The 25,061-nt window shown below is 42.0% G+C and overlaps 1 protein-coding gene across 1 annotated transcript in view; it reads right to left on the reverse strand.

The window, feature by feature from the left end:
* LOC126273292 (uncharacterized) overlaps positions 1-25,061 on the reverse strand; it is a 507,367-nt gene that overhangs the window by 158,902 nt on the left and 323,404 nt on the right. The window contains exon 4 of the mRNA XM_049976837.1: positions 21,340-21,428. Within this exon, the coding sequence (XP_049832794.1) occupies positions 21,340-21,428 (89 nt within the window). The remainder of the gene's footprint in view (positions 1-21,339; positions 21,429-25,061) is intronic.

Below are 25,061 nucleotides of genomic sequence, written 5' to 3' on the forward strand. Positions count from 1 at the left end.
CTGCCAAAAGTCCATCTGAATTTTAGAGTAACAGCGATATTATCAAGTACAATAGTAAAAGTTAAATGATATTCATTGTTATTTGATGAATCTGACTTCGGCATAAAAAGGGTAACATATGCAGCTATAAAAGTCTTTGACAAACTGCCTATGAAAATACAACGCCTCACAGACAGAAGACATGTTTTCATACGTAGACTAAAGGTTTTTCGGCTTAACGACTCATTCTTTGCTATACAGTAACTCTTCAACAGAAATAATTAGTCATTTAAAAAGTTTTAAATGGCTAGCATGTAGCCATACAACAATTTGATTGTTGTGTCCTATATTAGTTCTGTTGAGACCTTCAACTTCATAACTTTTATTGTGGAACAAGTAACTGCTTAGCTAATTATGTAAATTTCGCACGGAACTGCATGACATAGTGAAAGCAGCCGTTTGTGGTTTCTAGCGGCACAGTGCGAGTGTGTGGTTCCACACAGTGCAGACACATATAAGCAAACGTCTGACATCTCGCATACTTGTCATAAGGCTGAAAGAAACTATGGAGATTGGTACAGGACACAGTGCAGTACCTCCTACATGTGTTAATGTTCGAGACAGTTCAAGTCAGGAATAAGTTTTGATAACTGCAGCTTCCTAAATAAGCTCTGGCCGAAAGAGCTCAAAGGTAAAGTCGGTTCGGCTAACTGTTGCCACACTCTTCAAAAATGATTGTTAATGATGCGAGAATTTAGAATTTAAAGTATCATAGTTATTCGTCATCTGACCTACTCATGCAAACTTATTTTGCAAAATATTAATGAGTATTTTATCTGAAATACTGTAATGGCAAACATGGGACACTAACATCGTGCTGCGGTCAATCTGACCTCTTAATTATGGGTGGGTCTAATGTTAACAATTTGCATCCCTTTGAAATTTTCTGTTTTGCGTATTATTTTTAAACCGTATTTGCCAGGCTTCTTTGGCAAGTAAACAACAAATGAGCATTTACCACGGAAGGAAACTATTTGCTCATCTACTGTAGTACATGTGCCTAAATTGAAATATTTTTGGGAATTTTCCACAATTTTTCTGAAGAGAAATGAGGCTGCTGACATTTTGTCAACTATGAGTCTCTCTTTTCTAGTTCGAAAGTCATCAAACCGTAAGCAGTTAAACTACATTAGGGAACGGTTCCTAGGCATGACACATTTGAAAATTTCCCGACCTGAACAATCAGTTGCAAATATATAATTTACATTTTCGTGGTTGGATTTAAAGCATAGAAGAATATATCAGAAGTCCTCAAAAAACCAACAGGTCATCCAAATTTAGGTTCTGAAATTAAGCTTTGCTTTTGTTAGAGTACTTTTACCTCACGCAATCTATTTTAACATTTATCCATTGTAGGACGTGATCGAGAACTTCGTCATCAAAATAGAGATGCCATAATGAAAATGGGTCTTTTTTATCTCCTGTAGTCAACGTGGTGGATGGAAATTCCATGATGATGTTATGGCGAGGAGTTCTAACAGCTCAGATTGGAGGTCCTTTGGCCCATTTGTACTGATTCTTGCCATAGGAGTAATTGCTTCTCCATTGCTCATCACACGAATCACTACTATCACTACCTTCATCAGTGTAATTTTTTGTTGCACTTTGTTCTGACAAAGTGTCATGCTCACTCACAATGGTTTCAGTTTCTTCAGGATTATCGTCACAGTCACTATCGTCTGATTCCTCCAACCGTCTGCCCAGTTTCCTCTAAGTTTCGGTCTGAAGTGTTCACACGTTGTCTGCAACTTGCATCAGATCCTTTACCTATAGAATAACTAGGTTCCGCCATATTTCAAAAGCTGTGAAATGGAAAATGTCGAGAATACGTAAGGAAAGTAATTGCAGAAAAACTTACACAAACAACGTTGTGCGGTCAAAATGACCGCGAGCGATTTTCAAAAGGATGTCACTCACATTATAGAAACTCTGGAATAACACCACATCCGTTGCCGGTCCACTTGTAACACCATAGCTCTAATACTCCAATGATTTATTTTGGTTTTCGTTTCATTTAATATTACATCGTTAAGCTTCTGTAAATGTGTTTGTTTGAATCGATAACATAAAATTGTATACTCCTTTCTTTGTAAGAACTTCGATGCCATGATATGTATCTGTCATGTTATGTATCTGTCATTTAAATTCTTTGTCCCATTTGGAGGGAACAAAATTTACTGTATATAATTGTAATTTTGTGTGAATAATTTTTGATAGAAATATCAATATGTGCAAATGTTCTGTTTTATTTATTGTATTTGTTTGCTGTTATGCAAACTGCTGATCCTCACTTAGGGTTCTTAGTTAGTTTGTATGTAAAAGGTGTTGTGGTTCCCCTTGGGGACGGAACTGTGTAACGCGCGCAAATTGTGGTTGGTCTAGGTAGAAAAGGTGGAACTGAGAGTCGGGGACGAGCTACGAGTCGGGGACGAGCTACCAAATTGTGCACTGCCATGTAAATGTTGCATACTGTGCTGGTTCCGAGAGAGTTTTTTTCTGCTACTTTTCAATGCCTCGGATGGATGGATAAATAGCTGGAACTATTCTGGAATCTGTATCTATCATCGCCACCAAGAAATGACAGAGTCCAGCAATTCTACCTGCAATTCCACCTACCGACATGCAATCGCCACCACATTGCGCAATCAATGTAATGGAGCACTATAGCAATGTACACTGAAGGATCAGCTAAATGGATGTGTTAGTGTGCTCAAATATAAGGTAATTTATAACTGAGTTTATGTACCTACCTTGATTTTTCTCCTTATCGTAACACCTCTCAGGTTCCTCTCCGTTTGAACTAAAGTAATTTCTGGGTGTCCCTACTGAAAGAACATTAAAGACCAGTGTTTTTGCTAATTAATGCCTCTTGAACAAAAAAAAGAAAGTTAATGAAAGTAATTTTCCAAATAAAACTGCTTATTAATGTATTGTTGCGAACTTCAAATTAAGAGTTCGTAGCACTGAGACTTATAAAGTTTTGCTTCGTAAATGATCTCATTACTCCCTGTTGTAAATCACAGAAGGTGAGTCAGCATCTTACATATACACTCCTGGAAATGGAAAAAAGAACACATTGACACCGGTGTATCAGACCCACCATACTTGCTCCGGACACTGCGAGAGGGCAGTACAAGCAATGATCACACGCACGGCACAGCGGACACACCAGGAACCGCGGTGTTGGCCGTCGAATGGCGCTAGCTGCGCAGCATTTGTGCACCGCCGCCGTCAGTGTCAGCCCGTTTGCCGTGGCATACGGAGCTCCATCGCAGTCTTTAACACTCGTAGCATGCCGCGACAGCGTGGACGTGAACCGTATGTGCAGTTGACGGACTTTGAGCGACGGTGTATAGTGGGCATGCGGGAGGCCGGGTGGACGTACCGCCGAATTGCTCAACACGTGGGGCGTGAGGTCTCCACAGTACATCGATGTTGTCGCCAGTGGTCGGCGGAAGGTGCACGTGACCGTCGACCTGGGACCGGACCGCAGGGACGCACGGATGCACGCCAAGACCGTAGGATCCTACGCAGTGCCGTAGGGGACCGCACCGCCACTTCCCAGCAAATTAGGGACACTCTTGCTCCTGGGGTATCGGCGAGGACCATTCGCAACCCTCTCCATGAAGCTGGGATACGGTCCCGCACACCATTAGGCCGTCTTCCGCTCACGCCCCAACATCGTGCAGCCCACCTCCAGTGGTGTCGCAACAGGCGTGAATGGATGGACGAATGGAGACGTGTCGTCTTCAGCGATGAGAGTCGCTTCTGCCTTGGTGCCAATGATGGTCGTATGCGTGTTGGCGCCGTGCAGGTGAGCGCCACAATCAGGACTGCATACGACCGAGGCACACAGGGCCAACACCCGGCATCATGGTGTGGGGAGCGATCTCCTACACTGGCCGTACACCTCTGGTGATCGTCGAGGGGACACTGAATAGTGCACGGTACATCCAAACCGTCATCGAACCCATCGTTCTACCATTCCTAGACCGGCAAGGGAACTTGCTGTTCCAACAGGACAATGCACGTCCGCATGTATCCCGTGCCACCCAACGTGCTCTAGAAGGTGTAAGTCAACTACCCTGGCCAGCAAGATCTCCGGATCTGTCCCCCATTGAGCATGTTTGGGACTGGATGAAGCGTCGTTTCACGCGGTCTTCACGTCCAGCACGAACGCTGGTCCAACTGAGGCGCCAGGTGGAAATGGCTTGGCAGGCCGTTCCACAGGACTACATCCAGCATCTCTACGATCGTCTCCATGGGAGAATAGCAGCCTGCATTGCTGCGAAAGCTGGATATACACTGTACTAGTGCCGACATTGTGCATGCTCTGTTGCCCGTGTCTATGTGCCGGTGCTTCTGTCAGTGTGATCATGTGATGTATCTGACCCCAGGAATGTGTCAATAAAGTTTCCCCTTCCTGGGACAATGAATTCACGGTGTTCTTATTTCAATTTCCAGGAGTGTATGTTAATTTTGTGTCTCAGTGTAGTAAAAGTGGAAAACTGCAGTGTGGAACGTTATAAACTCAAGTTTGCTAAGTGCTTGTTTCTCCTGCGTATTATAAGTGCTTATTAAAAATATAACAGGATCCACAGTTTGTCTATTGGGTTAATATTCGGTAACAAGTAACGGAAAGACCATTAATTATGAAAACCATAATTTCTTTATTGAAACGATAGTGAGAAGCAACCTGTTATTAGATTCCAATTAACTTTCATTTTAAATAGTAAAGTATTTAACTGAGAGAGACTTAACTTATATCCAATTAATGATTCTGCAGTGAATAGTAATAATAACGTTATAAAGACCATCCAGTTTGTGTAAACCCTGAAAGTAATAGTGTGTTCCGGTATCAGTTACAATTTTGCAAGTAGTTTGTGCTGCTCCAGTTGTTAGCTTCAATCTTAAAACATACGTATGTGTCAAGAGTTCACTGCACTCACGTGTGACAAAGTATAGGTTGTGTTTATCCATTAAAGTTACTAATAACTATTTTCTTGAACGAGAATGTTAATCATTCTCTTGTCTAGTTAGGCTGGCGACAGTTTTCTTTAACCGTTAAACATTACAGATAGGCAAAATTTTGTTTGTTACTGTTCAAATATTTTCGTAATTCTGACTTTCACTTCCGATAAGCCACCTCCGTTAGGTACTACACGGTCAACTCTACAAAATTCCTCTCAGAGGGTAACACTGCTCTGTTGCGTTATACCATAATTGCTTTAATAAGATTGTTTTATTTCACAACCTGCTTTAAGGTTATGGTACAGCAGTGACAGACAGAAGTGTTATACACTCACAACTAAACTCGAAGCTAAAGAGCCGACGGCGCAATTATGGGTAGGGAAATGGCTAAATCGCAATTGTAGACGAAAGCGGGCGGTCAAATTGACCGTACGACTTTAATTATAGGTAAAGTCGGTTCGGCTAACTGTTGCCACACTCCTCAGGAATGATTGTTAATAATGTGAAAATTTAGAATATAAAGTAGCATAGTTATTCGTCAACTGACCCAATCAGGCAAACGTATTTTGCAAATTATTAATGAGTATTTTATCTGAAGTACTGTATTACTTTGGGTGAAACAGGTCCTTAGTGATGCTTCCCCAAAGTGCAGTACATATCGCAAAGGAAATGGTTATCTCCTTCTTATTACACATAATTTTCAACTAATGATTTTCGAGACAAGAATCATAGTCTGAATCGTATAACGTAACTATATTCGGTTGAGGGCACTGACATTACAGGTACAATTTCTTTACACACAACTGATGTGGTTACAGCGACACACTTTAAGCTTGACCGTAATGTTCCGGTCAGAATTGGTCTGTTATACGAAGTTAGATATGATGCGAATATTATGAGGACATGCTCCAAAGTAATGACCCCGAAATTTTTGTTTGAAAACTCCTAAAGCTTTTTAAAGTTATTAAATGCTATTAACGATCTACATATTTATTCTCCATGTCTACATATTTGCAACTCCCTACTGCTGGACAGCTCCGAATTGTAGCGTGTAACAGGGTGTGTAACGTAGCTATGCAGGTGTGTGAGAAAGTGTGCGGCAATCGAGTTTCGAATTCGAAGAGTTCGTCCGCACATGGAGGTCCCTCTCCTTGGGCATGAGAATGCCAAACACCTTACAAACGCTGGGACATCTGCAACAATCCTACGCCTTGTCTTCACTGCGTCTATCATCCTCCATACCGTCCTGACTTTCATCCGTTTCTAAAACTTAAAGAACATCTCCCAGGGCTTCTCTCTGACGGTGATGAAGCGGTGCAGATAGAGGTGGAGCTGCAGCCAACAAAATAAAGCGTTCCATGGTGACGGTGTCAACATATTGGTCTCTCGTTAGGCGCAATGTGTTCGTCGAAAGGGTGACTATTTTGAGAAATATATATTTAGTTATGAAGAATAAAGATGTAGTATGTTAATAATATTTTTTGTTTAAAAAGCTTTAGTAGTTCTCACCCTAAAACTCGGAGGTATACGTTTTCAGCACACCCTCGTAGAAAATACCAGAGGCACGCTATTCAGATTTTAACACTCTTTACCATAAGCTTTTTTTCAGTTATTGAGTATGTACATCTCTTTCAGTGAATCCTACAACAGTATGAATGTGATTCGTTTCTATAGTTGCATTTTTGAATGAATGTGAGAGGTCACGAACATACCATGTTCCATTTTTGGAATATTCCGTCAGTACTTGGAGGCAAATAGACGTACTAAAAACTGAAAGACACAGTATTGATTTTCCATAATAACATTTACTTTATATTTCGTTGTAAACAGGCTTTCGACATTCTAGACTATCTTTAGACAACTTAGTCCTAAGTTATCTAGGGATAGCGTAGTGCGCCGAAAACCAGTCCACAAAGCATTATAAAATAAATATTATAAGGGAGCATCAATACTTTGTAATTCAGTTTTTAATTCCGTCTTCCGTTTATTCTTGTTCCCTGTGCTGTTGACTTAACTATCGTTACTGCAAGAGCATCTCTCATGCTACGTTTTGCCCTTCCACCCTAGCCATTTCAGCCCGCTACCTACCTTTGTCCTTTTCTTGCTCGGTGCCACTTTTGAATTCTGGAGTTTATTTGAAACGATCAGAACAAATAGAGACATTGCCTCTGTCGTGGCTGCGACTTTCACAGATTTCTACTTCCTCGTGTCTGCGTCCTTTACCTAGCAGCGGGCATCACTTCTGCCAATCAGTTAGCCTATTTACGATATCGTACACACACACACACACACACACACACACACACACATATATATATATATATATATATATATATATATATATATATATATATATATATATATAAATTCAAGAAACTGCAAAAAGGTGGGACTTTAAGGAAATAGGACCTGGATAAACTGACTAAACCAGAGGTTGTACATAGTTTCAGGGAGAGCAAAAGGGAACAATTGACAGGAATGTGGGAAAGAAATACAGTAGAAGAAGAATGGGTAGCTCTGATGGATGAAGTAGTGAAGGCAGCAGAGGATCAAATAGGTGAAAAGACGAGGGCTAGTAGAAATCCTTGGATAACAGAAGAAATATTGAATTTAATTGATGAAAGGAGAAAATATAAAAATGCAGTAAATGAAGCAGGAAAAAAGGAATACAAACATCTCAAAAATGAGATCGACAGGAAGTACAAAATGGCTATGTAGTAATGGTTTAAATGGCTCTGAGCACTATGGGACTTAACATGTGAGGTCATCAATCCTCTAGAACTTAGAACTACTTAAACCTAACTAGTGTCACACACTACTCTTGATACGTTCTTCATGAAGTCGAAGAACAAAAATTCGACGATGGCTTCCAAATACTTCAAACTTACATTCTTCAATGGGTAACATCTTGGACCATTGCTTCACGCTCTAGTTTTTATTTTGCTGCGCCCTTTGGAATCGTTTTACATTATTTTGTTTGTGTAATAAACACCTTTTGACCACTATACACCCCTTTAAACCTTGTTCTCGGAGACGGCGTTGCGCCGCTGAGGCAGAGATTGCTCGGAAACTATTTACTTCCTCGCAAATTTCAGGTGCAATACGAGTCCTCTGACGTTTACTCTGTAAACACCTGAACTGACCTTCCGTATATGTTACTCTGGGTCTTTCAGATCACGAAACACCTATACTGGCACCAGCTCGATTCAACGCCTGCGTCGTATACGCCACTGTAGATTCGGCTGTGCCAGCTGTTGTTGCTATTGTCTTACTTTTCGAGTTCTAGACTCCTGCTTCCATCTCATTAGGGTGTAATACGGTATGAACCCCGTCAGGTGTAAAAACACACTGCTATGTACACAATGTACTATAAACTAATGCGGACCGATTACTAAACACACAGCTGGAGTAATTACGCCTGTTCGAATGGAACTATCCTTCATAAAGACACGTCAGTGTTACTGTGGATACTCATCATTGCGCCTTTAGGAAAACAGCCGGTCTAATACAGAACAGAGTCGCCTAGTCTTTACATGTTTCTATTTCTTATTATTATCAGAACTAGGATATATAAGAATATTCAAAAAGAAATTCCTGTTCTAACTATAAATCCAAAGTTGGGATAGGTACCGAAAATTTTGACCGGTAGCGTACTCTTGAATTCGTGAGTGATTAAGACTGTCTGAGAGTGTGCATAATGTGCAAAATCAGAGCGCGTTCTGTAAACCGAGTGGTGGGGCAAACATAAAACCATTCGGCAGTTAAACTGCAAAAGTAAATTTTTAGGCCTGTCCTTAACATACATTTATTTGGAATTTTTAATAATATATTTTGATTTTTAGACTTATGATAGGTAAGATAGGAGCATTACCGAGTTTTAAGAGAACAGATACAACTATCACTGACGATAGCTCGGATCAGCCAGTCAGAGGCGAACACGTTCGCACGTTCTGAAATCAGGAGATACGCTGCACAGGCTAAAGTATCAAGGAGTCGTAATCCAGTCCCCAGAGAATCTATTAATTCTGCTGTGTTTCTGAAACTGCTAATCTATGTTGCATAAATGCATTTTGCTGAAGTACAGTGTGATTGCGGATAATATCAAGTGAACATGTGTAGTGACGTCCGATTCAGATACTGTTTCTGAGAATTTATTTTAATGAAGTAACACTTGTCTTTCTTTTTACGTGTCGTAACACCACATAGAATACTTCGCTAAAGTTTTTCGTAGACACTACTTCAATTCCAACTTATTCAATATGTATTTCTCAGCCAGCAAAACAAATTGTATGAAACTTTCTCGGACTTTTTGCCGCGACAATTCAGGGTAAAACCTCGAGTTGTCCACGGTTACCACATCGACTTTGTCAGAAGCAACTGACTGTCAAAACTGCTCCTGTGGTGACCTTATGTAGCCCACAGACGGTTTCTAATAGGTCGGAAATTGCGTCCTATTGTCGTAGATGGTGCCACCACTCGCATCTTAGCGTAACAATTGCGAGGAATATCTTTGGCACTTCTTTGCATCGAGATCTCGTTTCCATTCACCGCTAAAATTATATCTGCTGTCACGGTTGAAGATTATTGCGAGAGCCTCTTTAACTACGGAGTCCCATTATCTAGGAACATAGGACAAAACTTTGTTTCGTCAAACAGTATTTTATGTTTGTTTGTGAGACTGTGCTCAGCAACTACAGGTTTTACCAATTCTAGATTCTTAATATGCCGCTGATGGCATGCGGATGGACTGACCGATGTAATTGCTTTCGCACGCACACGGGAAGTTGTACATCCCAAGGGTCCTGAGGAAAGGACTGTCCTTAACCGGGCGTATTATCTTCTTTTAAGCCCCCCCCCCCTCTTCTTTATCTATTTATAAGGTCGTAAAATAGATCATACCTCGTCTTCCCAGGACTTAGCCTGTTTTTCTAGATGTAGCGCTGCAGGACCACTTGGGTTCCGAAATTAATCATCTGAAAGATGTGTTCCGAAAGAACGGCTGTGGGTCACGTGATGTGAAGTCAGTGTTCTCCAAGAAATGGTAACGTTAAAATGTTGAACATTCACGTGATGAGTCACCTATTGTTTTCCTTCCTTTCTGTGGTGCTACATCCACCAAAATAGGTAGGCCTACCAGAAGCCATCTATGTGCTACCTAAGGTCACCACAGCAGTAGTCGGTTGCTTCTGACGAAGACGATGGAGGTAATCGTCGAAAGTTCGAGATTTTATCCTGATTTGACGCTGAAAAACTTCGTTCTCAGATTAAAAAGCTATTGAAAACTGTATTACGTTTAAACAGTTAATACATTGATACTCTCGTGATTTGTTAACAGTTGGCCGTGGTTTCCATATACATACTGACTGTTCGTGAGAGTTTTGTATGAATGATCTGATGGGTGCAATAGAAGCTTAACATTAAATTGTGCACAGTGCATTAGAAACTTGATAACAGTTTTTGTGTCTTAACTGTTTCAAAATATAAATTGGTTATTCTTACATCAATTACTAAAGAACTCAATCCTGCTGTGTACGATGGACTTCAAGCAAATTAACAGAAAGCACCATGCAGTCTAGGGACACATGCAATGCTGCCAGTTTTACGCAGTGATTTTTGCAAATGTACTTTGTGTGTCAGCCGGCCGGGGTGGCCGAGCGGTTCTAGGCGCTACAGTCTGGAACCACGTGACCGCTGCGGTCGCAGGTTCGAATCCTGCCTCGGACATGGGTGTTTGTGATATCCTTAGGTTAGTTAGGTTTAAGGAGTTCTAAGTTCTAGGGGACTGATGACCACCACAGTTAAGTCCCATAGTGCTCAGAGCCATTTCAACCTTTGTGTGTCGCCTTAGATCAAGTAGCGGAATGTGTGGATCTTACTAACGTAGATGAAATTCTCTTTAAGGAACGTTTTACGACAGCAACGTCAAAAAATCGCACCGAAGCACTTTATACATGACAGTCAATTTTCTAGTGATTAATTTAACTTCTTATTGACATTGAGGTCAAAGCACAGGCCACGAGGCGTTATTTAAAGAAATATACTTGTAATTCACGAGGCTCATACTTGAAAAGTATTACGCAAAGAACTGTTCTTTTTCATTATCCAGAAAGAGTTTTGATATAAAAACATGGAAGTAAACTATTTACTAAAATTCAAAGATAATCCCTTTATTCTATGATGATTTCGGAGATTAGACAGTAAATTCTGCGCACCCATCAGTTAGCAACCGGAAAAAAAATGGCTGAGAGCACACTGCAGCACATGCCCTGCAATCCCCGTGTTGGCAGTACCTGCTGAACACGGACGGAGCAATTTTAAATCGGCCAACGTGAATGGCGTAATCTCCCCGTTTGTATGAAAACACTGCGTCCGTTGACAGAGGGAATAAATCAGCTTTATAAATTGTTGGTGTGGTAATGCTCCGGTAAATCACGCCTGTGTTTTCATTCGGATCCTTTCCCACTGCTACCAGTTTTTTTTCTATGTGTGTGTGTGTGTGTGTGTGTGTGTATGTGTGTCTGTGCGCCCCTGCTCTGGTCGCAATCATAAATAATTGAGCACTATTTTAAAAAGCGCGCCGAGCTTTCGCCGGCGCGGCTGATGAATCACAATATCGTTATATAAATAGGATGTAAAAAGGGTCGGATCGGCGCCGCCTGGCCGCGCTGACACTGCCAGATAGACAGAGCTATTGAAAAATGCAGCAAGCGACCCTAATGGGGCCGAGGGCTGCATATTCAAACGCGGGGTTTTTGCCGCGGACCCCGACGTGCGAACGCGGAGGCTGGGCTTTTTTTGGAGCTCACAAATGTAAGTGAGTCGTCCGAAGTAGGTCGCTTCCATCCGCGTATTACACAGTGGAGTTGAGTGAACGAGCTTAACAGTAATCAACTTGGCCTGAGTGCTGGACATTTTATGGTGTTCCTGCGATATTCACAGCTATCGCTCGGAAAATACTGTTTGAGCCTCAACCAGTCTGTGCACTGGAAGCAAGCTTTAGCAGTGGGGACTAGACTTAACGGTGGAGACTAGAAGATGCAAAACAAAAAGAGGGGAAAAGGACACGGGGCACGTTTGGGAGAAGTTCTACTCCGAGAAGGATACTTGAGACTTAAATGCGATTGAAATCCCAGATTAAGTACCTCTTAAGAGTCGCCAGGAACGATTTGTCTGTTTTTTTTTTTTTTTTTTTTTTTTTTTTTTTTTTTTTTTTTTTTTTTTTTTTAGCCAGATGTTTTGAATTTCGTTTTTGTGATGTGTAAATGGAGTCGACCTAATCATATATTGCTCATCACGTGTTTCATGCGACGCCCACAGTCAACAAAAAACGTCGATTTATTTTCCAGTTACAAATAAATGATTTTTAAAGGGGTATTTCACGTGTCCATTTAATAGAGCGGACCCAGAACACTCACGTTCGACATTCGGTTTAGCACTAAGTATTAACTGGGACGGTAAAACACGAAGAATAATTAGTATTCCAGTAGTGACTGAGTAGCGCAGCTGCATGGCAGTAGCGGACCGAGTGGGACAGGACGGTACACGGGACAGGGTAAGTTGTGGAACGAAGGTGTGGCGACAAAGGTTTCACTCTCCATATACGCTTCTAAAGGGAATATCGCACCCAGCTAATGCTGGATCCCTCTATCGAATGGAAATGTAAAATCTCGTTTTAAAAATCATTTTGTTTTCAACGGGAAACAAGCTAACGTTTTCAGTAGCGACTGTGCATTGCGTAAAAGGCGTGAAACGCAGTATTTGTTTGGGCTCTTAGGAGAGACAGCCATTATACAGCTGCTTTACAATAGCATAAAGCGAAAAACGCCTGGGGAAGGCGTCTAGATTTGCATTCAGACGGGTGGGGGTTCATTTCTAAACCAGATCATCGAAATTTAAGTTTAAACTTCCAGGCTGATCAAAATTCCGTGCTAGGCAAGGCTTCGAAATGGGAACTATTGCCTTTCGCGGGCAAATGCTCTACCGAGTATTTATCCTGGCACGACTCATCACCTTCCAACATTAACTGTCTCCTACTTTGCAAACTTCACTGGTGTGAAACTAACAGGCTTGGCATTTGTCTACTGTGCGATTCTTAAACACTGCGTGATTTTGATTTCTACGATAGCATCTACTGCTTTCGCAGTCGTTACTGTAGGATAGTTGAAGCGTGGACACGTCCGGCAATACAAAATTTGTCGAGTCGGCAAACCCAGGAATCGCCCGCTTGCTGCTTTCAGTCGGAAGCCTTCGCAGTTTCCAGGTTACGGAAGCCAAAGCAACTGTTCGCATATCGTAAGTCCTGCTTGCAGCAGACGGTGTCCCGTCGCCGACGCAGAAGGGCCCGATGGACCATAGTGCTGCAACCGTATCAACAAAGCCGCACAGTCAGTTACGTTCATGTGAACAAGGCGGTGGACATCACGTACTTCGTTAACACAGTATGCTTCATACCCGTTCTTCGCTGTGCACGTCCGGTTCCCATGTGCTGGCTCCCCACACCCATAACGGTGTGAAAAGTATGCTGTACGAGCTTAAATGTCATATGAAAAATGAATTTTCCCTTTCACTGGTCATTCTGTATCGCTTTAACCCACATACCGATATAGCTTGCATTGACGTCGACGAGGTATACTGGCACTAGGTTTCGTTTGTACTTCGCTAGTTGGCTCTTCACTGAATGAGTCTGATGGATAACTGTGTTTTGCGTTTCTATACAGTGTCAATCACTTATCGTTGTTTCACTCTTCTTCGCACCCCTCAGACTGAATTAATTTCACCCATTCGTCTGCAAATTGCCTGTCTGGCAAACATTTGTCGGTTTTCCAGAGTAAACGTTTTACGTTACGTATCCGTCAGTTCCTATGATTATTATCTATTTATACCGACTGTCCGAGGAGAAATGGTCATTATTCAGAGATATTTCAGGAACGACCAATCGAAGAAAGAAAGTTTAGTAAACATGAGCTCTAAAATCCATATTTGTGAAATACATGTCTTCTTTGTAACAAGTGCTCATAGCTCTTAAGGTATTAGTTTTGGGGCCCATTTTTACCAGACTTTTTTTGCTTCGAAAAATCGTTCCTGTTATAGCCCTGAATATTGACCATTCCTCTTGGGACACCCTGGATAGGCATCCACAGAGACAGAGATAGGGGTGTAAATGTGGAAACCCATTTTGTTTTTGCTCTGTAAAAATTAGCAAAAGCTAACTCATAATGTTTTAGCAATAAATGTAATACTATGAAACACGAAAACTAAATATGTTAAAAATTAAAAAACATTTTCTGCTTGCACAACAACTCATTAATTTTTCAAGAAGTGCGGGTAATGTGGAAACGCCTTAAATTTGTGGGAAACTGACTACTTCAAACGAAAAATATTAAAAATTTTAGGAACTGTTTTATTTTATATTCAATTTAAATTACACAAAAATATTTTTAAACGCAACTGCAGTAGAAAAATGCTTCATAAGCGAAGTTCACTTGCAAAAATCGCATATGTAAATATCTCCTTCATTTCTGCCACACAAAGAGTGACTCCACTCCTCACACACTACACACTTAATCCACAATTCTCCCCGAACGTCTTTGGAAAACGCGCCTCCACAAAAAAATACAAATGGCATCTTCTTCAGTAGGTTTTTCTTCCCCAACTGGCAGATACAAATCTGACTCGCCTGAGGAGATAGTTGGTGCACTGGGCTCTTCATCTGAATCCTCAGGTAAATTAAGTAGTGTTTACTGTACTCAGCTTCCAAAATATCAAAAAACTTGGTTACAGCTTCTTTGTTGAACCCGTTTGCTCTCGAGAGTGAGGTCCCCATAGGTTCGTGGATTGTGAGTTTATTTCTGTGTCGTCTAAGAAAAATGTCAAACAAAGCTCTACCTGCAGCATTTTAAGTAAAAGGATGATTAATATTATTTCTTTTCGCTGGATGATATGCCTTTGTCTTGACATCTAATCTGGTAAGGCCATAGAAGCGATTATCCATTTCAATGAGATACTGTACCAACTGTTTCTCAATAGCATTAGGTAGTATAAGCTTATGTCCAATTCTCAAAGAAACACATTTTTCAGGTGACATATCACTGTGCACAAACCTTTGAAGTGTCGTCTGAGGTACACTGAAAGCTTTTACTGCTCTTCGTAACCCCATCTGCTTTTCCATTAAGGCTACAGCTTATAGCCTTAATCATGTTTCCAGTATCCCACTTCTTCACAATAGCTCTTGTTTTCCGATCAGTTAGCTTTCGTGGCATCTGGAAACAGACGCAAAACGTATTGGAGGTAATGTATTTGATGTTGGTATTCTGGAAACGTTTCCACAATGCCATTGTATGTATGCTTCCATATTACCTACACACTGGCCATTTTAAATTTCGGTAGATTACATTAAGCAACTATCCATTTAAGGTTACAAACGACTGCTAAAACCTTCTATGCACTTCCCTTTATAAGCTATCAGACGTAAAGAAAAGATAACTACAAAGTATGTAGATAAATGTAATACCAAAACTTACATCGAAAATTTTTTTAAAAATGCGCCAAAATAAACTGCATCATTGTCACGGCGTCTGTTGCTTAGCTGACTGCTAACCCTCTACCGAGGCAAATAGGAACTACTGCAACAATTTCTGGCTGCCCCTCTAGTATGCAGCACTCTGCAGGCCAGATACTAGACATTTCCACATTACCCACACGCTTCCACATTTACACCGCTACCGCTACGACGCACTTACGACGCACGTACGATAAGTACTTGTCGCTTGTGACCCGTACGTTCAGTGGTTACAACACCAAGATAGCGTAATGTTTTACTGACTGAATATATATTTTCTTATAAAATTTGCAAATAATTGCCAACTGACTTTTCAGTAACTGTTGGCGTTTATTTTGCATGTGAACTTCTTCTCGATTCATTTGTTGTCAAGTCTGTAAGACTACAGAGTCTTGCTACTCTTCTCATCTCTATATACCCTGTGCATACCCAGTTTACGATTATCTGTTTTACGTATTCCAGTTTTTGACTAACCGATAAAATAACTCCTTTTTATAGCTCCTTCTGTTGGCAAATTAACACGGCATAGACGCTCTGGCAAATCATTAGATAGCTTTCCTCTTAATATAGTAAGCATTTTCAATGCAGTTCCTCCATCGACGAGTTTTTCTTGTATCTATTCTTTTGTTACGTTATAAACTCAATATTTCACGTCCTTCTGTAGCATAATCTCTCAAACGTTTCCTTTTTCTACTCGTGAGACTGTCAGCACACCGGATAAAAATTAGTTACCTACAGGAGCCGTGGCGTTAATATCATGCAACACCGCTTCTAGCCTAGGTAATTGCCTCAGTTCGACGAGGAAGCGAGTCCAGGTATGCCACATCAAGCCATAGAGAGTCATCGATGAGCGGAGGCTGTAGAGCTACCAGATTCTAAAAACACTAGAAACATCACCGAACCATGTCCTGCATGAACTACACCCTTCGCTTCACAGACTGCGGGTCAGTTGCCTCATTGGGCCGTCGACGGCCTCGACTCCTTGCCTCATTACAAAAAAGGCTAAATCGAGAGTCGTCAGATCATACTGCATACCACCAACTCTCAAGTTTCTGTGTGGATTGCCCAACTGAGAACGTGCAGCTATATGTTTCGCTGTAAGCAATAGCCTCTTGGGAGTTCCCTTTGCAATATCGCTCGGGAATAGGTTAAAATGCATCCACATTCACCGACAGTAGCAATGCTTATCCGTTTTTGAAATCGACTGCTACTGAGAAAACGTGACACTCGTCTCCGTTCCCTTTTGGTTAAGATATTTTTACAGTCATATTTCTAGCGTTGTGTTACATAGCTACGAATGGCGCACTCCTTTATTTTGTAGTTACCTTTTCGCGTTGACACTCCAACAAACTGGGTACCTTCTCTCACGGTGTGGTCAGCGATCCATCTAGTAATGATAGCTCCTCCTACCGTTCAGACTCATATTGCTCCGCTGTTCCATACATCACCGTCACCACTATGATTTACGTCAGCAATAGAGGGTCACATGATCGCCTGGTACCAGATCTAAAGCGCATCAAACCTCTATTAATGTGGGGGGGGAGGAGTGGGTGGACTATTATTGTGCCCGGTGAGCTTACCAATACTCACGAGTCACTTTCACACGAGTTTCTAAGCAAAATGCATACATTCATAAATATTTACTTCATCTCCAAATGAATGGTTGCAATATCTGGGCACATTTGTAGGAGGCAACGTCATGCAGTACTAAGGACGATATGATTCTCACCTAACCAAACGCGAAATGTTTAGTTATATGTCTTCATTGCATAACAGCAAACAGTATCGACGCGTTTGGTATTAGGTAACGTTCTCCATTATACTGCATTGCGATTTGTGTCAACCAAGGTTTCGTCTGCAAGGCTTTTCAGTGATTCTTCAAAATTTTACTAGAATTGAGATTCTACGTTTCGTCGTAAATGGACAATTGCTACAGCATTGTGACTCCGAATAATGGAGAAATCCTGGAGAGGAAGCGGCATTGGTTTCATGATTAAACAGCATCAGCTGTATCTGTACTCTGCTCCTGTTCTGATCTAAAGGAAGGACGGAAGATTAGAGCTGAACATCCCGTCGGCAATGAGGTCATTAGAAACGGAGCAAAAGCTTTGATTGGAGAAGGATGGGACGGGAAACCGGCCGTACCCTTTCAGAGGAAATATCCCGGCATTTGCATTAAGTGATTTAGCGAAATCACGGAAAACCTGAATCTGCATAGCCGAACGGGGATTTGAATCGTCGTTCCCCCGAATGCAAGTTCAGCGTGCTAGCCGCTGCGCTAATTCGCTCGGTCGTTTTGCTGTAGTGGACATCTATGCTGCGACTCGATAACGTCTGGTCCTAAAATAGGACGCATGTCAGGAACTCACCGCATGGTGCCAGGGAGTTTCGATTGTACTCCGAAATGTAATCTTTCCTGTAATAAAAGCAATACCATCTAAAGTCTTGTATTAAAGTGAGTTCCGCACATCATTACTTGTTATATTAAATAGAGAATGAGGTAAGAGAGGCAACGAATCGCCGGGAATTCGCGACTTGTAGCTGCAGATTTATTTATTTATTTCATTAACAGTACAGAGTAACCCACCACCTTGTAATATAGGGTGGGTCGGATGCTTCTGAATTTAATAGCGAAGACGGCTCATTGTCACAGTCTAATTGGCATACAGTTGTTAATGCTTTTTTTAATAGTATGAAGAACAAAAATATAAAGATTGCTCTGACGTTAATGCGAATTGAATGCTTAACAATTGTTAAAAAGGTTCCATATAATTTGTTACTACCTAGTTGATGAAAATATAATTTATACAATGCAAATGTCAAAGAAAAAGGAAAAAAGAAAATGTAACACAATGAGCGTGGTTAAGAATAAGTTGTAATATATGGAGGGAAGTGAAATGGTGTATTTGGATGAATAATACAGTCTAAGTAGCACGTTGGTTAGTAATGGACTATTTCTATTTCAGATGAGAAGGTCTCGGTACAACCTCGAGCTATTCTCATCTGAAATGGTGCATGCACGTGCATTGTGGTAATCCAATGACAAAAGCTGAAAATTTGTGCAAGACTGGGACTCGAATTCGGATTTACCGCTTCTCATCAACGGCCACCTACCCCCTTCAGCCATTCGGACACCGTCCAGGACCGACTCAAATTTCCACCTTATAGTACGCTACAATGGAGCGTTCCTCGTCCATTAACACCCTACTCGCGATGTATTGATTCCCGTAGGAGTTCGGACGATATTACTGCATCCACACTGAAACAAACATCAAGTAGCCGTCGCGCTCTTACAGAAATGTCCAAGTTTGAGTGCTATCTGTTCTGCCGGACATGTGAGACAGAACAGACATCACTCAAATATATACATTGTATGTATTGTATGTTAACGGAGGACCTAGAAACGATGGAGAGGATCCGTCCCGCCGCAGACGTAGTGTTCCACAGCCCCACGACGACTACCGCAGTCCACTTCACTCCTCCGTCAACCCACACCGAACCCAGGGTTATTGTGCTGTTCGGCCCCTGTTGGACCCCCCCAGGGAACGTCTCACAACAGGCAGAGTGTAACCCCTATGTTTGCGTAGTAGAGTGATGATGGTGTGTGCTTACGTGGATGGTTCAAATGGTTCAAATGGCTCTGAGCACTATGGGACTCAACTGCTGTGGTCATCAGTCCCCTAGAACTTAGAACTACTTAAACCTAAATAACCTAAGGACATCACACACATCCATGCCCGAGGCAGGATTCGAACCTGCGACCGTAGCAGTCGCACGGTTCCGGACTGCGCGCCTAGAGCCGCGAGGCCACCGCGGCCGGCGCGTACGTGGAGAACTTGTTTGTGTAGCAACCGCCGACATAGTGTAGCTGAGGCGGAATAAGGGGGAACCAGCCGGCATTCGCCGATGAAGACTGAAGACCGCCTGAAAACCATCCACATACTGGCCGGCACACCGGATCTCAACACAAGTCCGCTGGGCGGATTCGTGCCGGGGACCAGGCGCTCCTTCCCGCTCGGGAAAGCCGTGCGTTAGACCGCTAGGCTAATCGGGCGGGCCAATATACACATGACTTACCATCGTGTACACAACATTTTCGTAAGACTTCTGCTTAGCTGTACCGGTTGCTTTCTTTGTCCCCTTTACTGATGGGCTGTTTTTTAAATCTGCACACAAAATGTACTTAAAATTAACTAATATTCGAAAACTCAACCAACATGTAAGTATCATGGATATAATGTAAGAACTCCGATAGAAACCAACCATTATTTGAAAGCATTAATAAGATTAGTGTTTCAGCCAACCTCAGCAACAGTAGTTGTATATATCGAAATAATCAGCAGCCAGTTCCATAAAAGTAGTTTAATTTCTTAACCGGTTTCGGGCACTTGGTGCCCTTCCTCAGAAGTATGTGCAGGAATATACTACCCAAATTTGATACAATACAAACAGTGTTGGTTCAAATGGCTTTGAGCACTATAGAACTTAACATCTGAGGTCATCAGTGCCCTAGAACTTAGAACTACTTAAACCTAACTAACCTAAGGACATCACACACATCCATGCCCGAGGCAGGATTCGAACCTGCGACCGTAGCGGTCGCGCGGTTCCAGACTGAAGCGCCTAGAACCGCTTGGCCACAACGGCCGGCACTTTCAGTGTCATTCAACTGGTATAAAAGCCGCTAAACACAATTGTTTCACGAAAGGCAACTGCGAGATGTATATATACACATAATCGCGACCTGTTTATATACCAGTACTATAATTGTGCCCAAGCTTCTTTTACTCTATAGCCACTTTCCGATACTTAATATTAGCTAATGATTGAGAATTGCCTCTCCACTTCCTCCAGCCACAAGTTCCAGCCCCATGATGCGCTTCGCAATTTGTTTTTGTTTACAGGTTTCCGTGTAGCATTCTGCTGACTTCACTACAGCCGTTTGGAGATTATATCCCGAATTTCTCATCCATAGCGTCAATTGTCATTGACATTAAATTGTTTTATACATCAAGATGTATTTGTAATACTTATTAAGCTGCTTATGTCGACTTACATTTTTGTTTATACCTTACGACAACTGTAGTTGTATTTGGTTTTGTTTTCTTATTTTATCGTACTTTCACCTCCACTCTGAGACCAACTACAAGATATGCATGTAATCAGCTGATTAACTGCAGTTCTGGCTTGACGTCTGCACTGGTTTGGCTTCTTTATACCATTTTTGTTCACGCAGTATGAGCCACATGCAAGCATCTACGAGCACTTGTGGTATTAACGGATTCAGTACTGTACTAGTTATTGCTCCCGTATTCTTTTTATGACCACAACATTTTTCTGTCTGCAGTTATTGTTGACAATCGCAAGTAATGCGATAGGTATAAGTATATACAATTTCTTATCTTTCGTTTTTTAAATTTGTTAAAATTTTCGTCCCTAATTTCAACATTTTTATCTGACTTCTACTTATTTGTGGTGTATTTTCCTGTACATCCTTATGAAGAAGGGTATTAAGTACCCCAAACAGGTAAAGAAATTGAATTTCTCTAATGCAACTGGTTGTTGCTTATTTCGATATACAGAATAATAAGACTTTATAACCCTCCATTTAGTGACTAGCTTTGTTCAACATGCAAATATTTCAGTTCGCGATATCAGAATAACAAAAAGTTATATTAAGAACAATGTCGCAGCCTGGGACTCCGTTAATCAGAGCTAACGCGTCCTATTAGATACATAAATCAAGTATTAAGATAGTAAGAATTACAAACCTGGAATGAGCAGAAATGTTGTAGATCTGGAGAACACTGGTGAAATTTGTTTTGATGTGGATACTGCGGCTGACAGGAAGAGTTGAAAGCTGTAAAATACAAAATTTAAGGATGTTAAATATTAGAACAGTTTAGATTGCCATAGATTACATTAGATCAAATACAAAGTCGTTTCATACACCCATCATCAGGATATCGTCTTCGGTGTGGAATACGTCATACACAAACACTCTGCATGAAAAGTGAAGGACACAGGAGAGGAGGAGAAAGCGAAATGAAGCATGAGGGACTGAGATGGTATGTGTTGCTATACTCATTTCAAAACAGAGCCAAATTTGCAAATAACTTAGCAATATAAGCCGATTTATCAGTATGAAACTGCACCCCCTTTGTCCTGGACTGGTCCTTGACATCCTGGACGCAGGTACTGGTAAGCTGTTGACTTCTACATCTACATGACTACTCTACAATTCACATTTAAGTGCTTGGCAGAGGGTTCATCGAACCACAATCATACTATCTCTCTACCATTCTACTCCCAAACAGCGCGCGGGAAAAACGAACACCTAAACCTTTCTGTTCGAGCTCTGATTTCTCGTATTTTATTTTGATGATCATTCCTACCTATGTAGGTTGGGCTCAACAAAATATTTTCGCATTCGGAAGAGAAAGTTGGTGACTGAAATTTCGTAAAAAGATCTCACCGCGACGAAAAACTTCTTTGCTGTAATGACTTCCATCCCAATTCGCGTATCATATCTGACACTCTCTCTCCCCTATTACGTGATAATACAAAACGAGCTGCCATTTTTTGCACCCTTCCGATGTCCTACGTCAATCCCACCTGGTAAGGGTCTCACACCGCGCAGCAATAGTCTAACTTCCGAGATGCCTTGACAAATGTTCTGTCAAGGACAGAGCTGGGAATTTCGCTTACCACGGGAGTACATCAATATCACATAGATAATTCATAGAGAGAGGACGCATGTGTGGACGAGAATTGTCCTGCTGGAGAATGATCCCACATACTGTCGCGTGGAAGGTAACACATGGGGACGCAGGATGTCCGTCAGAGTTACCTCAGTCAGTACCAGCTGTGACCTGATGGCAAAACCACTTACTGCCCTCCCCCTGCCGCGCGGGATTAGCCGAACGGTCTAGGCGCTGCAGTCATGGACTGTGCGGTCCCGGCGGAGGTTCGAGTCCTCCCTCGGGCATAGATGTGTGTGTTTGTCCTTAGGATAATATAGGTTAAGTAGTGTGTAAGCTTGGGGACTGATGACCTTAGCAGTTAAGTCCAATGAGATTTCACACACATTTGAATTATTTTTGTTTTTGCTCTCCCCCCTCCTCCCCCCCCCAACTTGACGCCAGGAGTAACAACAACAATGTGCCTCTCCAAAGCGTACTGAAGCAGGATGGTCGTCCCAGGTAGTGCACAACCGCGATTCATCGCTGAACACAGCGATTCATCGCTGAACACACTGCGACGCTAGTCACCTGCAATCCATGCTATCCGGTCACCACTCCAAATGCAGCCCTTTGTGTTGTGACGCAAACGCCAGCCTGCACATGGGACGATAAGTCCCTATACAACTGCTGCTAGTCTGCGCTCAATGATGGTTGGGTATGACGCAGGATGTCGCAGTGAGTTCTCAGATGGCAGGGGCAACACTGAAGGGATTATGTGCCTGATGGACAGTGTGATGATCCTCCCTTATGGTGGTCAGATGTGGTCCAAGGGGTACTTTACGACGAGCATGTCTGCCCTCACGTTCCCATAGAGTTCAAAACAAATTCACTCTCACATCCGATTGCTTCACAAATCCGGATGTTGCTCGATTCGACTAGCAGACGGAAGGGAGCTGCACAATGAGCCACCTCCCAGACTCTCTCAGGTAGTGACAACTCTGACACGAGTACACGGCATCTCCGTGTCATTCACAGGGGCCATTTAACATCTGACACTTTTCTCGCGCTTTATATACCTTTCACCACCACTGGTAACAACACGAAACGCTAATAACACTAACGTACCTGGGCACCATTCTACTTTTTACAGAAAACTGCAGCTCTAATGATTTACACAAGCGCCTATGGTGTGTACGTGTACCAAGTTACAGTAACATCCGACCAGGTCTTCTGAGTGCTTCGTCTCTTGTCGCGTAGTGTAACAAAATTACCAGAGAGGCGATTCATCGGAAAAACCTGGAATTGTCACTAAATACAGTTAACCTGGCAAAAAAAAATCAGCGAAATTTCAGAGAATTTAAGGAATTTCCTAAAATCTCAGGAAATTCTGTGGTCATAATCGAACACTGGATTTTAATTTAATTAAGTTTCATATATCACAAACTTTAAAATACTTAATATTTCAAAGTATGTTAATTATATGAATACTATTCCATATAAACTATCGATGTTTGAAAAATGCTATCAAACTATCTCAGCCGACAGGAAAGAAAAATCGTTCTTTTGAGCTGCTGTTCCCTACTCATCGTTCATTATCAGTTAATTATTAGGAATTTCTTACGACGCCACCTTGCTCCCCGTATCTGGAATTCTCGGGAAACATTTTTTTTGCTTTTACGAGTTTGAGTATCCACCCTGATTACACATTGCGTTCAAGAATTAATATGGTTACATTTAGCATTCGTCCTACAGCTCTTTACTGAATCTGTCCTAAGGTATCTAGAATAAATAAAATTAAAAAGTACCTTAATTTATAATCTCAAATATGAAAGAGATGTAATGTTTGCTTATAGTCAGCATATTCGGCAGTTACCATATGTGGAAGTTGCATACATACAGGGGTGGCAAAATTCATGCGATACCTCCTAATATCGTGTCGGACCTCCTTTTGCCCGGCGTACTGCAGCGACTCGACGTGACGCGGACTCAACTAGTACCTGGAAGTCTCCTGCAGAAATATTGAGCCATGTTGCCTCTACAGCCGCCCGTAATTGTGAAAAAGTTGTCGGTGCAGGAGTTTGTGCACTAAATGACCTCTCGTTTATGTCCCATAAATGTTCCATCGAATTCATTTCGGCTGATCTCCGAACCAGTCGCGAAAGATTGGGGCCCGGTGACATGGTGCAGTGTCATTCAAGAAATTCTACAGTTGTCTTGGAACGTGAAGTCCATGAATTGCTGCAAATTGCCTTCAAGTAGCCGAACACAGCCATTTCCAGTCAATGATCGATTCAGTTGGACAAAAAGACCCAGTCCACTCCATGTAAACAAAGCCCAAAAATGGAACCACCAACAGCCTGCACGTTGCATTGTTGACAACTTGTATCCATGGCTTCGTGAGGTATGAGCCAACTCGAACCCTACCATCAGCTCCTACCGACTGCAGTTGGGACTCATCTGACCAGGCGACGGTTTTCCAGTCGTCTAGGGACCAACCAATACAGTCATGAGCTCAGCAGAGCCGCTGCAGGCAATGTCGTGCTGTTAATGAAGTTATTCACATCGGTCGTCTGCTGCCATAGCTCATTAACGCCAAATTTTACCACACTGTCCTAACGGATATGTTCGACCAACTTCCCACATTGATTTTACGCAGGTTGCTTGTCTGTTAACATTGACACTTCTACACAAACGTTGCTGCTCTCGGTCGTTAAGTGAAGTCCGTCGACCACTGCACTGTCTGTGGTGAGAGGTAACGCCTGAAATTTGGTACTCTCGGCGCACTCTTGAAGCTCTGGATCTCGAAATAT

This window comes from Schistocerca gregaria, chromosome 5 (assembly GCF_023897955.1).
Source record: "Schistocerca gregaria isolate iqSchGreg1 chromosome 5, iqSchGreg1.2, whole genome shotgun sequence".
NCBI classification, from domain to species: Eukaryota; Metazoa; Arthropoda; class Insecta; order Orthoptera; family Acrididae; genus Schistocerca; species Schistocerca gregaria.